The sequence below is a fragment of the Dasypus novemcinctus genome, chromosome 14 (genome assembly GCF_030445035.2).
Source record: "Dasypus novemcinctus isolate mDasNov1 chromosome 14, mDasNov1.1.hap2, whole genome shotgun sequence".
Lineage (NCBI taxonomy): Eukaryota > Metazoa > Chordata > Mammalia > Cingulata > Dasypodidae > Dasypus > Dasypus novemcinctus.
In genome coordinates, this window is record NC_080686.1 from 104236097 (window position 1) to 104252517 (window position 16421).

Here is a 16421-nt window from a genome sequence, read left to right on the forward strand (position 1 = left end):
AATGACTAGTTCCCCCACATAATAGCTTGATAAAAGGAAAAGACCCTGGCATAAATAAAAGCAACTAGATCTGCATTCTCCATTTAATAAGGATGATTACAACTAGTATTACCAAGAGTTTAACATATACCTGAAGCTATTATAAACAATTATAAATCATCATTTACTCCTCATAAAAATCTCATGAGTTGTACAATCATAATCATCCCCATTCCAAAGACAAGAAACTGAGACACAGACAAACAATGTACATTTTCAGGATCCCAAAGCCAATCAGCGGCAGGACGATATTCCTCACAGCACTTCAGCACAGAATCTGGGCTCCGAAGGACTATGCTTCTTTCCTACTTTTTTTTGCAAAGTTGTAAGGTCTTTTATTTGGGAGACCAATGTTCTACGCTTTGAAATGATCAAGTGTTCCCCTAGGGAAATTTTTGGGACCTGTCCCCCCACATACACACACAACATGGGCACAGTTTTGTTCCAGAGTGCTCACAGGAAGGTCCATGGGGACCTGTGTAACTGGGAGACAATTTCAGGTGCCTGGGTCACAAGCAAAATATTCTGAAACACAACACAACAAAATGGAGGTTCCTAAAACTTTGGATAACACTAATTTAAACACATGGTTTGGTAGGACAACATGTGGTAAAATAAAAATGAAGGAAAGGCATATTAAAAAGAGCAATCAACAGTTCAGGTAATAGGAGAGTAAAGTTACCAAGTTCTCATTTGAAAGCAAGGTAGAAAGAAATACAGTCAAGTCAGTACTGAAAACGTCACCATGCGCTCACGACTTTAAAGGCCCATGGCATGCCACACAAAAAAATAGCTGAATGCCTCTGGGGTCCCAACTGAAACGGAAGAGGGTCAGTTCAGAGTCTGGAAGGAACGTGCTAAGCAGACAAGGGCCACCACCGCTTGGTCTGCAAGCCCTCCAGTTCAAAAACTTGAGGTACTGAAAACCTGCTGTATTGCCCATTTATAAGACTGTCTCCTCACCACACCTCTTCAACTTGCCCAGCAAGGAATGGTGGCCTTTCTTCTTTGTGCATTTGTTTCGATACCAGCAATTCTGGCAACTGGCTTCCCTGCTGCCACCCAAGGGTCCAGTCAGAGGGGTTAGGGGGTGTGAATGAGTCACCGATGCCATACAGTCCTAAAGGAGGCTGGACTGTTGAGGTAACTCAGTGAGGCTAACCAATTTAAGGGTCTCTTACCCCACCTTGATAACCCTGCTTGCCATCAACTATCGAGGTTTCATGAAGTAGCAGCAAGGTCTTTTCTAGAAGCCAGGAAGAGCCCGCCTCCATTCTTTAAAATTAACTGGCGGTGAAACCTGGGCCAGGTGGTAAACGTCTTCTAAGGGCCAGCTAGTAAGTAGGTATTTTAGACTGCAGGCCAAGGGTCTGTGCACCTCGTCGCTCTGCTGCAGCTGAAACGTGAACGAATGGGTGTGACTGTGTTCCACCAAAACTTCATTTGTGGGCAAGGAAATATGAATTTCATATTATTTTCATGTCATGAAATACTATTCTTCTTTTGACTTTTAATTCTCCCAACCATTAACAAGTGCCATTCTTAGCAGGGGGCAGTAAAAAGCCAAACAAATGGGGAGAGCCAGATTTGGCCCTTGGGCCTTAGTGTGCAGACCTCTGGCCTAGACCACGTGGGAAAGCCTTTCAGGGCTGCCCCTGCAGCTGTAAAGCGGGGAGGAGGATGCCCGCCCTGGCTCATTCACACCACTGTGATACTCAAATGAGAGAATGCATGCAAAGGCTGGGTAAAACACAAAGCACCACACTGAATGAGGTAATACCATTTGTCTGTAGATATCCCTTTCATGTTTTCACAGCAATCCTTCCCAAAACCACTTGAGACATTTATAGATAAAGACACAACAGATTAAGTAATCTATTCAAAATCATTCAAACTGGTGATAGGACAGGGCAGTGTAAAGGGCAAGGCTGGAGCTTAAGAGACCTGACTAGCAGCGCTGGACAATTCTCCAAGCAGCCCTGGGCTAGCCTCCTGGTAGCCCTGGGTCAACATCCTGGCAGTCCTGGGCCAGCGACCTGGCAGTCCTGGACAAGTCTCCTGGCAGCCCTGGGCCAGCGTCCTGGCAGCCCTGGGCCAACGTCCTGGCAGCCCTGCACAAGTCTCCTGGCAGCCCTGGGCCAGCGTCCAGGCAGCCCTGGGCCAGCGTCCTGGCAGCCCTGGACAAGTCTCCTGGTAGCCCTGGGCCAGCGTCCAGGCAGCCCTGGGCCAACATCCTGGCAGTCCTGGGCCAACGTCCTGGCAGCCCTGGACAAGTCTCCTGGCAGCCCTGGGCCAGCGTCCAGGCAGCCCTGGGCCAGCGTCCTGGCAGCCCTGGGCCAGCGTCCTGGCAGCCCTGGACAAGTCTCCTGGTAGCCCTGGGCCAGCGTCCAGGCAGCCCTGGGCCAGTGTCCTGGCAGCCCTGGGCCAGCGTCCTGGCAGCCCTGGACAAGTCTCCTGGTAGCCCTGGGCCAGTGTCCTGGCAGCCCTGGGCCAGCGTCCTGGCAGCCCTGGACAAGTCTCCTGGTAGCCCCTGCCCAGCGTCCAGGCAGCCCTGGGCCAGCGTCCTGGCAGCCCTGGGCCAGCGTCCTGGCAGCCCTGGGCCAGCGTCCTGGCAGCCCTGGGCCAGCGTCCTGGCAGCCCTGGACAAGTCTCCTGGTAGCCCTGGGCCAGCGTCCTGGCAGCCCTGGGCCAGCGTCCTGGCAGCCCTGGACAAGTCTCCTGGCAGCCCTGGACAAGTCTCCTGGTAGCCCTGGGCCAGCGTCCTGGCAGCCCTGGGCCAGCGTCCTGGCAGCCCTGGACAAGTCTCCTGGCAGCCCTGGACAAGTCTCCTGGTAGCCCTGGGCCAGCGTCCTGGCAGCCCTGGACAAGTCTCCTGGTAGCCCCTGCCCAGCGTGCTGCCAGCCCGGGACAAGCATCCTGCCAGCCGTTGGCCAGCTCCCTGGCAGCTCTGGGCCAGCCTCCCAAACCTGCGTCCTCAGTAACCTCACCTGGAAAACAGCAAAGGTAACACCCGACGGCATTCTGAGTGACTGCTGTGAGAATGAGGAAGCCTGTCTGTAAAGGACCTGCACACAGGAAGTTCTCCACGAGTGACACAGGCTACGTTATTACCACAAGGAACAAATCTAGGAATGATGTTCAGATCTTGACTTCAAATCCCAGGAAAAACATACAATTTTCCAAGCTCACATTCTCCTAAGACCTTTCACTTTTACTGCAATGGCTCTGCTTGTCACACTCAAGTTATCAATCTTTGTTACAAAAATGATCACAGGCAAAATCTTGAGTAAAGCAACCTTTCATATAGTCATGAGAAAAATGCAATTTCCCTCTTAATTTTAGCTTATAAATTTTGACTTTATTAATATAATTTTGTTGTAGACAATGCATGATGCAAATAGGAAACAGACACTAAATGTGATTTTTAAATTTTTAGTATTTACTAAGTGCTGTCATCAACAGTTTGAAACACAATTTCTATTGCTATTGCTGATATTTTTCTAATTACTTTAGTTTGTGTACTCTTAAAAAATGACTTTTCAGGTTTTCCTTTCCACTATCTCACCCCAAAACTACGAGTTATTATAAATATCGGAGGGTAGGAAGACAGTATCTGTGTCTCTATCACTTACTGCTGCTTTCAAGTATAACTAATCCTGCCAAATAACACTGTTTGAGAATTTTTGTACAATTCTAAGTTAGTAATGAAATGTAGAAAATTCACTAGACACTTAAAAGTCCAATTTCCTGAGATGTGATACAGAAACTGATAGTTGTCTTTTCCATGTCAAAGTCCTCAAAATTTTTTATATCATCATTTTATACCGCTTTGAACTTTTCCTGTTGAATCAAAACCACATTTTACCTTTCATCAAATACACTAAGCATCAATAAATAATAATTATTCCATATTAGTAACACAAATGTGAAAATAAATATTACCGTCCCCACTAATTTCATCTGTAGATCCAGGTGGCATGCAAAGAAATGGAAGGGGGAGGGAACAAAGGGAAGGAAAACAGGAAAGAGAAGAGGGAAGAGAGGGGAAAACACACTATTAAAATGCAAGTAAATCAAAGTGCAAGAAAAAAAAATTACCCCCCCCAAAGTCAAATTTGAAAGACAAAGAAAAGATTATAGTAATAAGTACGCTCACTCGAATTAGGAGCAGGATGCCAAGTTTTAAGCTGTTGACATATTATACAAAATTACACAGCAGAATATAGAGTTTAAATCGATTTCTACCACACCAAGCAGAATTCATTTGGTTGCTTTCACCACTAAACGTTAAAAATGGCTTCTAGCTCCCTCAGAGGAACTTTGTGGCCCTGAGGTCAGAATGAAAACAAGGTGCCTGGTAGTCACGACCAGGGAAACGGGCCCCAGTGTGCCCACTCCCACCAGCCCCGGGCCCTCCACTACACGGTGCCAGAGGCCACGGCCCAGTGCTCCAAGCTCCAAGGTGGGTAGTGCTTGGAGGCCAAGCACCCCCGTAATTTGTACAGTGCTTGGAGAAATTACTGCTCCAATGATTACACATAATCTTTGCTTCCCTAGAAAACTATCTGAGCGGCGTGGCTGTCTCCCTGGTATCTGCCCCAAAGCATTGAAAGCAGACAACTGGCACTCGCCATGGCCATGCACCTTCATTCCCTTGGCTGCTCACTGTGCCAGCGAGGACGCAATGCAGGAAACATGGGACCTGCTGGGCCCTGTGGGTAAAACATGAAGACAACACGAATGAAACTGGGAAGCTACTGCTTGCCCTGTCATGCATGTAAGACAAAGAAGCAAACAAAGCCACCTATTCAAGAGAACAGCCCAGAGATGGTCAGACATGAAAACTGTCCCAAGTGATGGTGTCTCAACAGGGGACAGCACACACACTGCGATGCAAGAGCTAGCCTCAGAGCTCTGCTCAGGACACGCCACAGACACCTGGTTAGAGCTGGTTTCTGGGGCACTGTGGTTAGTACGAGTGTGCAAAGGGGTGCAGTACCCGCGGGCGGAGGCTCGTGGGGACAGAAGACCAGAGGGAGGAAGCGCCTAGCCTTCTTAACTTTAGGCTGGCAGTGACTGACTCCTTCACAGAGGCGAGGGAGGAGAGAGAAAAAGAGAAACAGATTATTTCAATACAAAAGGAGACTTAGGGTCACATTTCAAGGCACAGCTGTAAAAACAAGTACAAAATAGAAATACTTTTGACTATCAGATCTTATTTCTCACTCTGATCACCCTGAGTTTATAGAAGCATTATTTTTAAAATGTCATTTCGATTTTAGCAACAGCCAATTAACTCTATATAAACTTTTAGCAAGACATAATGAGAATCTTTCAGCACTGCAGTCACCCAAATGTTTTTTTCACAACAAAACTTGAAAAAACAAAAAACAAAAAAGACCAACAAACAATTCAAGATTCTTGTGAACACCTAACATTCAACCATGAAGAAAAAAATTACAAAAAGAGCTAGCAGATCCTAATTTGTGGAAGAGCTTTAGTAGCAATTTTACCCAAATCACTAGTAAAGACACAAAATCAGAGAACTTAAGCACACACCCTCAATTCATTAATTTAAATTACTTGAACGTAAACAACTGGTGATGAGGACGTTTGAACGCCCAGGTCGCATAGCCCCAAGATCCTTCCTCCACTCACTTGCTCCTGCACCAAGACTCACTGGAGAGCCAAGCTGCCGGATGCCAAGGCCCCCAGGAGCCTTGGTGTCATGTGCAGACAGAGGAGTACAAGCTGCGACACGCCTGAAGTGCAGTCACAAGGGACCTCGGGTCCTCTAGGAAGCAGCACTGGACGCTGGAGGCAGATACAGAGGCATGCAGAGCTGAACCACAGACCCGGGCACCGCCAGGGAGGTCGGCGCTCCCGGCGGGGGCCAGGAGAACATCGGGCAGGGCTGCTCGGCAAGATGGCAAGAACTTACTGGTATTATCAACATAGTCGGGAAAGAGATGAAAGGCAGGGAAATGTACAATTTGGTAATGTTCTTCAAACAATCCTGACATTTACAGGACACTGGCCTTCATCAGCTGCCTTTACCACACACAAACGAGGCACGACCGGGATGGCTCGACACCCCACGGGCGGTGGGGTGGCAGTCGGCGCTGCGGGTGGGGCGTGGCTGTGCAGACACCACTGGGGTGAAAGGAGAAAGTGGGCTGCGGATTAGAGCACGGTATTGTATCAGCACAAAACTTCCTGATTTTGACAATGATACCGTCATTGTCCAAGATGATGTCCTTGTTCTCAGGAAACACACGAGAAATATTTAGAAGGGACACCACGTCTGCAGCTTACTTTCTGAAAGTTCATGAGAAAAATAATATGTATGTAGGTAAGAGTGAAGAATAATGCAAGTGGGGAAAAATACAAACACGGTGAATTTGAAGAAAAGAATATATGAGAATTCTTAGAACCATTCTCTAAGCATGAAAGTAGGAGAAAATAAAAAAAAGAGGACCAGGGGCTCTGCAGCAAGACAGTCTGGATTCAAATAATGATTCCACCCTCATTCCCTGACCTAGGAAAAGCTACCCAGTTTCTCTCTTTTTCAGTTTACTTGTAAAATGGGGATAATATTAGGAGCTTCCTCGACCTCAGGGCTGCCACCTGACAGAGACCCCCAGACCCCTCCTGATTGGGTTTGCGTTCTAGAGTTGAGAGGACGATAGTCAACACAAGTAGACTGTGCAGTGTGCCGACAAGGAACGCCATGGAGAACAGCGCAGGTGTGGCAGGGAGGATTCAGGTAAGGCTGCAGCTCTGAACGCGGTGCTTACGGGAGGCGCAGAAGGCGAGGCAGGGGCTGTGCAAACACCTGGGACCAACCCAGGAGGGGAAACAGCTGATATGCCAGTGCTGGCTCTGCGAAGGGAGTCCTGGGGTGCTGGCTGAAGAGCAGTGGGAGGTCGGGGCAGGTAGGGGAGGCGGCCAAGGTGTCCAGGGAGATAAGAGAGGGCCAGAGAGTTGAAAACCTCGTAGCCAATGGAAGGCTCTGGCTTTGTTGGGAGTGACTAGAAGTGAGGAGGGAGAAATGAAGGCCACTGCAGTAACTGGGGTTGGAGATGGACATGAATTTGAACAAGGGCAGTAGAAGTAACTATACTGGGAAGAAGCAAGTTAGGATTTGCCAATGGCCTGGGTAAGGGATGAGAAAGAAAAAAGAAGCATCATGAGTAGCCTCCAGGATTTTGCCCAGCCAGAGGGAAGGAACTGCTGCTTGCTGAGTGACACGGGGTGACAGGGGACAGTCTTGGTAGGGAAGTCAGGAGCTCAGGCTTGAAAGTGCTAGGCTGGGGGTCTAGCAGGCGCCTGTGTCGACGTGCCGAGGGGGCAGGTGACTACAAGAACCTGGAGCTCAGGAAATAAGTCTGGGACGGAGGCAACCTAAGTAAGGCCCAGGAAACAGGGAGGTCGCCCAGGGAGTGACTGTGGGTGGCAGAGAGAAGGTCCAGGGACAGGCCCCCTGCATTCAGACACGAAGGCGCCAGGACAACGAGCAAGGTTCTCTGGAAGCCAGGGGGACGATTCCAAGGTAGGGGGCGGGGAACTGAGTACCCCCCAACCCTTTGGAAGACTTCTGTTGAAGGGGAAGAGGGAGGCAGTGCAGGAGGGAGGGGTCAGAGCAGGGCTAGTGAGGATGGGCAAGTCACAGCATGACTGTGTGCTGAGGAGGAGACTGAGGAGTCTAGAAAACCCTGTGATGAGCAAAGGGGAAGCTGGGAGCTGGGAGTCGCCAACAGAGGTGTGGTGGACTGGACTGGTGGAGGAGGTGGAGGCCGAGGGCCGGGGTGGGGGATGCTCAGGGAGGCAGGCGCCAGCAGGTGGCAGGGGTGGTCTCTTCTCGTATCTTCCCAGGGACATGGGAAGCAAGCCAAGTTTAGAGTGAGGATGGTGGCCAGGGCGTTGCAGGCTGTAGAAGAGTGGGTATGAAGTGGTCATCTGGGTCGGGGGACACAAATGGACAGGAAAACGCAACACGAGAGGCAGCCCCAAGGTCCCCCTGGAGGTGCGTGGTCACAAATTTAAAGGAAGGCTTAGCAACCGGGTGGCGTTTTTGCCATTAAGTTCAGGTGCACTAGTGCAGATATGGGTCACACGGAGGGTAGGATTAAGCTGGGCTGGGTTGTTGCCAAGTTACCCCAACAAAACAAGAGTCGGGCAAAGGTGGTGAGGGAGTATGTTGGGGCGTGATAGGATCACTGACCAGGGGTTTCCAGCTTGTAAAGAAACCAGTGAACCAGGGCAGATGGCCCCTCTTTGGAAATGGTGTTTATGTGTGATGAATCTGGACTCAGATGGGATCTCCCTTCATAAGACTTTCATGCTAATGTGCTGGAGGTGCAGTTAATGTTGGGGTTTAAGATATATTTAGGGGATTTGAATCTCTGGACTGACAATGTGATAGCCAGGTCCTGAGCCTCAACAGACTCCAGCACCTACAATCTGATTTATTGGACTTACCACACTCAGCTAAGATGGAGTTGAAGAAGGACAATCACCACACCATGGAGCCTAGAGTGATTACAACTGAAAATGGGAGGATTGCATCCAGCATCCATGTGGAATCTGAGCCTCCTCTTGACATAGAGGTGCAATGGACACAACCAATCCAATGTCCACATAGAAGAGGTGGCATTGGATTGGGAAAAGTGGACATGGTGGACGATGGGTATGGGGAAAGGCAGGAAGAGATGAGAGGTGGAGGCGTCTTTGGGACATGGAGCTGCCCTGGATGGTGCCTCAGAGGTAATCACCGGACATTGTAAATCCTCACAGGGCCCACTGGATGGAATGGAGGAGAGTATGGGCCATGATGTGGACGAGTGACCATGAGGTGCAGAGGTGCCCAAAGATGTACTTACCAAATCCAATGGATGTGTCATGATGATGGGAACGAGTGTTGTTGGGGGGGGAGAGGGGGGGTGGGGGGGTGGGGTTGAATGGGACCTCACATATATATATATTTTTAATGTAATATTATTACAAAGTCAATAAAAAAAAAAAAAAAAAGAAAAGAAACCAGTGAAGACATCCGACAGACGTGGAAACGGTGACAGGCCCAATGGGGTGGAGGGCGTGCTGGAAACGCACAAGACGGAGGGTTACAGTTGCTGGTCTCCATGCTGTGGGAAGGCAAGAGGCCAGGGCACTGGGAGAATCATCCAGAACCAGGATGGGCATGTGGCTCGGTCAACAGTGAGCCGGGGGCAGAGGACTGAGGACAGAGCAGGATCTCAGGCTCACACACGAGTCATGGCTGGAAACTCGAGGGAGAATGGTCTGGAAGCGGCAACGGGAAGGAGAGGATACACGCTTCACCTCCAGTCCCAGCATGGCAGTGGCTGCGAGAAACAACTAAAGCCACCACGAAGGCCACTAAGACCACCAAGGCCACGGGTGGCAGTGTCCCCCGGGAACACTGGGATTGGCTGGAGGCAAGGGCACAGGAAGGTGCAGCAGCGCGTGTGGACGTACAGGGCTTCCGGGAACCACGTGTACAGGACCTGAAGACAGGGCTGGGGGGCCGGTGTAACATGAGGCTTTGGGGCTTTGTGAGGAAACTGGCATGTACAGGGATTATTAATCCAAGTGATCAAAACAGTCTTTTAATTGTTAGTTACAAATGCAAAGCAACATTCCCCTTCCACCACACCTCTTCATTCTGCTCTTTTCCTCAGACATTAAGGCTCACTGCTAACCACGTTCGACTTTGCCTGAGCCCTGGTTAAGGACCCTACGCTCCTGCATTCCCAGAAATGGCTAACTGCAAAGGACCCATCTGCCCTGCTGTGTGCGGAGAGGAGACCCACTCCCACCCTTCCCCAGGAGTTCGTGTTTTAGAAAATCCCATCATTCCCTCTTCCTTGAGAAGTTACTCATTAGCGAGCAATCCCACTGCAATAGCCTGAGTAATGGCATCTGCTAAATAGCCTGGTGCGTTCTGTCTTTCACAATGTGAACCATTCTCCATCTTTTTCCATGTATTTATAGCATTCAGAAATAGGTACCTTTATTCTGTGTTTTAAAAAATTACGTAAGTGGTGTCAGTCCAGCTCTGCATGTTCTTTTTTCACTTACTAAGAGGTTTCGACTGTCTTAGTCCACTTCTAATATACCTCGTACTTTTTTTTAAAGACTTATTTTTTTAAATTTATTGATCACCCCCTTGTTGTTTGTGGTCGCTGTCTGCTCTCTGTGTCCAACTGCTGTGTGCTCTCTGTCTCTTTTCTCTGGGAGGCACTGGAAATCGAACCCAGGACCTCCCAGGTGGAAGAGAGGCACTCCATCACCCGCGCCACCTCAACTTCCTGGTTTATCTCTCATGGTCTCTGCTTAGTGTCTCTTGTGTTGTGTCATCTTGCTGCGTCAGCGCAATCTGCCTGCCCGCTGCACCAGCTCCAGCAGGCACTGGTAACTGAACCTGGGACTTCCCATGTGGTAGGTGGAGACTCATTCTTTTTAAATGTTAAGTAGTGCTTTGAACTTTACCACGAATATCAACTACCTGGAGAGCTTTAGAACAAACATGCAGATTCAGGAGGGTCTGGGGGGAGCCTGAGACGCTGGCAGCCATGCTAACTTGCTTTGTGATCTTGAGGAAGTGGTTTTACCTTCCTAATCTGTAAAATGGAGAAAATGGAAGTTCCCATGTCCTCCTTTATTAGTGAATATTAAATAAGATAAGCCATGCAAAAAGTAAACATATTACATGTGCTGGTTAAATGAGAAGTGTGGTTGTTAACTTCATTTTTGTTCCTCAATTCTCTTTAAGCTGATATTCTCCCATTTATCCACGAGGCAACACATCAAGCAGGCTGGGTTGGGGGATTGGCTGTGGAGGCATAAAGCCACACAGGCTGGTGCCACTAAGAATTCAAGGTCTCCTTGCCCATGTGGAAATTCAATGTTTTCTGCAGTTCTGCTAGGTGTTCCTAGTTATTGCTAACTCACTAAGTCCACGATTGCCGAGTCAAACCTTCTCCACTTTCCTTTTACCCCAAAACCTCTTCCCCCATTCCAGAATTTAAGCACTGAAGTGTAGAGAGAAAATGGAAACCTTCAGACTAGAAGTAACTCAAGCTCTCACCAGAGGCCAGAAACCTGCAGCACATGCAGCCACCCCTCCTCCTTCACTCCTGTACACATGGGCTTTCTTCAGCCCACTTCCAGCGTAGGGCACTCACGGACTCCTTAGGAATCTTGCTCTCCTGAGCATGCTCCTTCTCATTAAGCCTCTCCCACCCATGCTTGGCCTCAGAGCTCTTTCCAGCCACAATTCTGCTTCTCTTCTTTCCTTTCTCCCAAGAGCTATCCATATTCAACGGCTCCACTTGGCCACTACTATTGATTGTTCAAACTACTGCATCTTTGATTTCTTTAGTCGCCAACAGTACCTGCAGGGTTGTTCCGAGGACTGTGAGAATTAATGACGTAAGGACAAAAAGAAGTGCAAAACTGCATGTGATTTACAGAATGGCAACTGCAGTTATCATCCAGAAACTATTATGCAGACTGTAAGATGAAGAAATGAGTCACTATGCTAAAAAGAACCAAGATTTCTGGCATAGGAGGAAAAGAGATACAGCCTTAAAATCAAAGGAATGATTTAAGAACCCTGTAACCCTGTGACAGAACTGGAACCATCACTATGGTCTCATAATGTATTCCTCTCTTTAAAGTATTAAATTTCTTAGTGCTCAAAAGGCCTAGAAACAATGGCCAAATCAGGAGCAACGAACAGACTGTGGTCTCTAAATACTATTCCCCACTGACAAGAACCAGAGCGCCTTGGCAGAAGTAAGTGTGGAGCAGGAAAGTTACAGCATGGTCCTGCACCTTCAAGATGTGCCACAAAACAAACTATAAACACCACGGGGAGAAGGAGCAAAAAGGAGTCAGTAAGCAACTTTAAGGGGCTCCCAATGACCAAAAAGTGTCAAAAAGAAAAAACCGAAAGTATTAGTCTATTACCTGTTGTTAGTAAGGTCAGCCAGAGAATTAAGGCTTGTGAGCAAAGTAACCCTGACTGCATACTTGTATAAAGACCAAACCATATTTCTGCTAACAGTTCTCTCATGGAGCACTGCATCCAGCCTCATTTAGTGGAGGCTGCTGGGGTGAAGATGGGGATACTCTTGATTCTGGAAACAAAGCTCAGAGGGCAAAGGTAACAAGTATGTGTGAGACAGAAAGAAATAAAAGCAAAAATTGTCCTGACGTTTTTGTGGCCCTCGTTGCTCAGCTTTTCACTTGGGACCGTCTCCTTCGAGAGTGCGCCAGGCTACTTTTGTCAGGGCTTCTGCCCACACTGCCCACAGCTGAGGGGAGGTTCACGGCAGGGGTGAAGGGCCTGGAGGGAGCCGCTTGGCTCTGGGTCCTTCTTCAGGACACTGCTTTTTAACATATGGCCTTGATATTTCAATGCCTACATGTGGGGGACTCAACTCTCTTAGAACTGAGAGAGAAGATGATGATGAATCAGCACCCTCAAGTCTCAACCGAGACAGTTGGCTGGATACAGCGGTGGTTCTCGAGAGGGTCTGTGAAGGGGGCCCCAGCCCTGTGACCACGCCCAGCAGGCTGGGTCTACGCGCCCAGCAGGCTGGGTCTACGCGCCCAGCAGCCCCACCCAGACACGGAGAGACCAGTGAAGCTGCTCCAAGGCCTCGAGCCTCTGCTGACACCACATCCACAAGACCCATCCATAGCCGGTACAACCACAAGACTTTCCAGTCCAGGGGTACCAGGACCACGCCAATGCCTACCCCTTGGTGCAAATACAATCAACGTCATGGGTGGAAATAATCACTAGCATAACTGACTAAATTCTGCCACAGAGCACCTCATTTCCCAGATTCACTTCTTAGGTAACAGACGGCCACTTTCTCCAGATCAATGCTATACTTTCTCCCATTACTAGTCACAACAGTTCTATAGTAGAATATCATTGATCTGGAGAAAGTGGCTATGGTAGTTGCTGAGGGCAGGGAGAGGGAAGAAGAGATGAGATGTGGGGGCATTTTTGGGACTTGGAGCTGTCCTGGATGATACTGCAGGGACAGATGCTGGACATTATATATCCTGCCATAACCCACTGAATGGACTTGGAGAGAATGTAAACTACAATGTAAACTATTATCCATGTGGTGCAGCTGTGCTCAAAAATATATTCACCAAATGCAATGAATGTGCCACAATGATGAAAGGTTGTTGGTGTGGGAGGAGTGGGGGTGGGGGGTGGAGTATGTGGGAACCTCATATTTTTTAATGCAACATTTTTTGTGATCTATGTGCCTTAAAAAAAAAAAAAGACAATTTAATTAAAAAAAATAGGTAATAGATTTCAGGACTCTAAAATTAAGACTTTTTTTTTTTTTTAATTCCTAAAAGCTAGTGTTTAAATTAAGCTTTCAGTAGTACACAGATACTACCTCTGCAACCACAGCATTAGAAAAAACTGAAACCAGAGTGTGAATCATTCACAAACTCGAACTTGAATGCAGGGCAGAATGAATTTTAACAAGAGTCAGCACTGAGTCTGTACTATGCCACTCGTGATAAAGGGGGACTCTCTAATGGAACCATATTCAAACACTTTCAAAATTCCTGACTCCTTCCATGCATTATCATCAAGCTTATGGAAAGTTTCAATGTGTCTAAGGCAACAAGAATGGGCTTTGGAATTCCAGACCTGGATTTCACTGCAGGCTCTATTCCTTACTCAGGCTCAGAGTCTGAATTCCTCATTTGTAGAGTGGAAAGACTATTTCAAGGAAGACTGTCTGTGGGCCAGGCAAGATCATGCATGTGACTGTATCGCGCAAAGCAGAGCGCCCGTGCCATGGCAGCTTCAATCTCCCTTACTAACCTCACTTCTTATAATTATTCATTCACATGTAAACAACTTCTCGTTTTCACAAAGCAGTGACATAGTAACAAGGTATAACAGATCTCGTATTTCAAAGACCATGGGAAAAAAGGAGAAAAGAAACAAAGATTATTACAGGTAACATACCATCTTTATTTTATGGTTCACAAAGCACTTCTGCATATATAAATTAGATGTTTTAGAATTTGCATGGAAGGAGCTTAATGCAAATAACATTTAGTTTGTTAAATATGTTTTCTTAAGAATGTAGAATTTTCAGTCACTAACTTGAAAAGCCTGTAAGTAATCTTACAGAAACTATGCTGCATGATCAATCCAAAATAATGCGTTACAAAGTTAAAGAACGATTTTTAAAATTTGCAGTTAATACTCAAAGTCTCATTACAGAAAGGTGCATTTGTTCTTTAGTGCTAACGAAGAGCTAGACAGAGACAATCAAACATCCCTACCTATGGATGGAAAGGCCAACTGCGTCTGTCGTCACGACAGAGACACGTAACAGAGATTGTGTCACCATCTCTAGTCCTGTTCCTGCAAGTCCAGACACTGACCCAGGGTCAGTTCTGGGATGCGGTGCATTATCACCATATTCTAACATATACTTCCGGTCATCCTTAAGGACCCAGTTATTTAAAGAAAAAAACCGAACAAACAAAACAAGAGTTTATGCCTTTAAAGCATTTCAAACTTGGCTCCACTCACTGATTTGCAATTGTCTATACTCCAGGGCAAGATGTGCTCATAGGAGACTCTGTTGGAGCACCTGGCTCTCGGGCCACACTTAGAAAATCCCTTTAAAGTGACGCAAGCACTGGCCTCTCAGGTACAGTCTAAGACGTATTAATACCTGAACATATAGCACTGAGCCCAAATTTCCTAGGAAATCTAATAGTTAGCGTTAAGAAAATCAAGATTACTTTGGGCCCTCAGAGTAATGTGCCCAGGGAAATGCATACTGGTTAAATATTTTTGTAGATGTCTGTTAATCTTACACTTCTGTTCATGGAGAAACTTTCTCTAGGTTTCAAAGAAAACCTTGCATATGCTCAACATCAATTGTACCTTATTTACTGACAATGATCTCATACATACATTTACACTGCAATGAACTAGGGACGAGTGCCTGGTACCTAGTCTCTGAACATAAGGATGTCGCTTTATTTCCAAGGAGGGATCCATCAGGAACTGCAACTGCCCTGAGTTATCTAGACTCTCATTCCTCCTGCCAGCTATCCCCATGCCCTTTGCCCAAAACCTCTAGGAGAGAGTCCAGAGCATTTCACAGTGATGAGGGCACCGTGTGAGAACTCCAACAACTAGCACTGTCACTGGCAGCTCTGCGTATTTCTGCTCTTCTTCTGTTCCTGCTCCCTGGATTGTGTCGGCTAAGACCCAGCCAGCCTCCAGAGCAGGCCTGGCTCAGGACTGACTGATTCATTCAAAAACAATTACTACACAATTACTCCAAGGCAGTAAAGAGACAAATAGCACAGGCTTTTGCCTGTAATGGGTTCACGGTTTGTTTAATGGACAAGATGCTTTCTAAAATAACTATGTTTTTTATGTTTGTTTTTTAATGTAACGTTCTCGGTGAGCTATTAACTTTAATAAAAAAAGTGTAAATAAATAAATAAAATAAAATAAAATAAAATAACTACATCCATTTAAGATAAGGCCCAGTGTGCTATTAGAACAGAAAAAGAAGAGCCCAACTCTTCCTGGAGCAGTCAGGGAAGGCTTCTAGGAGGTGGTGAAATCTGCGGGGTCTGGAAGACCAGGAAAGACCCTTCCCAGGCGCCTCTTCATTTGGACTTGTTATACATACACTCCCTGAAATCACTACAGGGAGGCAACACAACCTTCGCGCTCTAGTCCCGCGCCTCGCTCCATCATATTCAAGCTGCGTGACGATGGACGGGCTAGCTCACCTCTCTGAATTTCCGCGTCCTCACATCTGTGAAGCAGCTGTTGGGAGGATTAGAGGAGATGACATGCAGCAGCCCTGGAGGGCTTCACGAACGCTCCACACAGTGCTCACGCAGACCAAGGCTCAGCACCACGCTTCCCATGTGGCGAGGACTTAATAAAAAGAGCTCTGCCTGGAGGGAAGCTGGAGAATAATCCAGGGGCTAAAGAGCCCAGCGAACCCAGACATGGATGAGGACTGTGGTTGTGGCATAGAGGCAGGAGTGTCCTTCTGTGAGCGGAGCAGATGTACGTCACTGCTACAGGATGGTGGGAATGGGGAGAAGCATGGGAAAAATACAACTGGTGGGACCTACGGACTGTGGTTAACAGCAACACTGTAGTATTCCTGCAACATGGCCAAAGATGTGCTGTGCTGACAATGGGAGGGTGTGGACACTGACCACCTGGTGCAGCGGTGCTCAGAGATGTAGTCACCAATGCAGTGAATGTCCCATGATGATGGAGGGGGTTGTTACAGGAGGAGTGGGGTGAAGGGGGTGGGGGG

The 16421-nt window shown here is 47.6% G+C and overlaps 1 protein-coding gene across 30 annotated transcripts in view; it reads right to left on the reverse strand.

Moving 5' to 3' along the window:
• PTK2 (protein tyrosine kinase 2) overlaps nucleotides 1–16421 on the reverse strand; it is a 327553-nt gene that overhangs the window by 96575 nt on the left and 214557 nt on the right. For 11 of the 30 annotated variants that reach the window (XR_011645712.1, XR_011645710.1, XM_058276092.2 and 8 more), the window contains 2 exons: nucleotides 5039–5122; nucleotides 3982–3999 (listed from right to left, as the gene is read on the reverse strand). The exons of 11 other annotated variants lie outside the window; for them this stretch is intronic. Coding sequence is in view for 16 of the 19 variants with exons in the window: in XM_058276092.2 (XP_058132075.1) it covers nucleotides 3982–3999; nucleotides 5039–5122 (102 nt within the window). In the remaining 3 variants the exon portion in view is untranslated. The remainder of the gene's footprint in view (nucleotides 1–3981; nucleotides 4000–5038; nucleotides 5123–16421) is intronic. 8 more of the 30 variants (XR_011645713.1, XM_071208057.1, XM_071208055.1 and 5 more) reach the window with 1 other exon arrangement.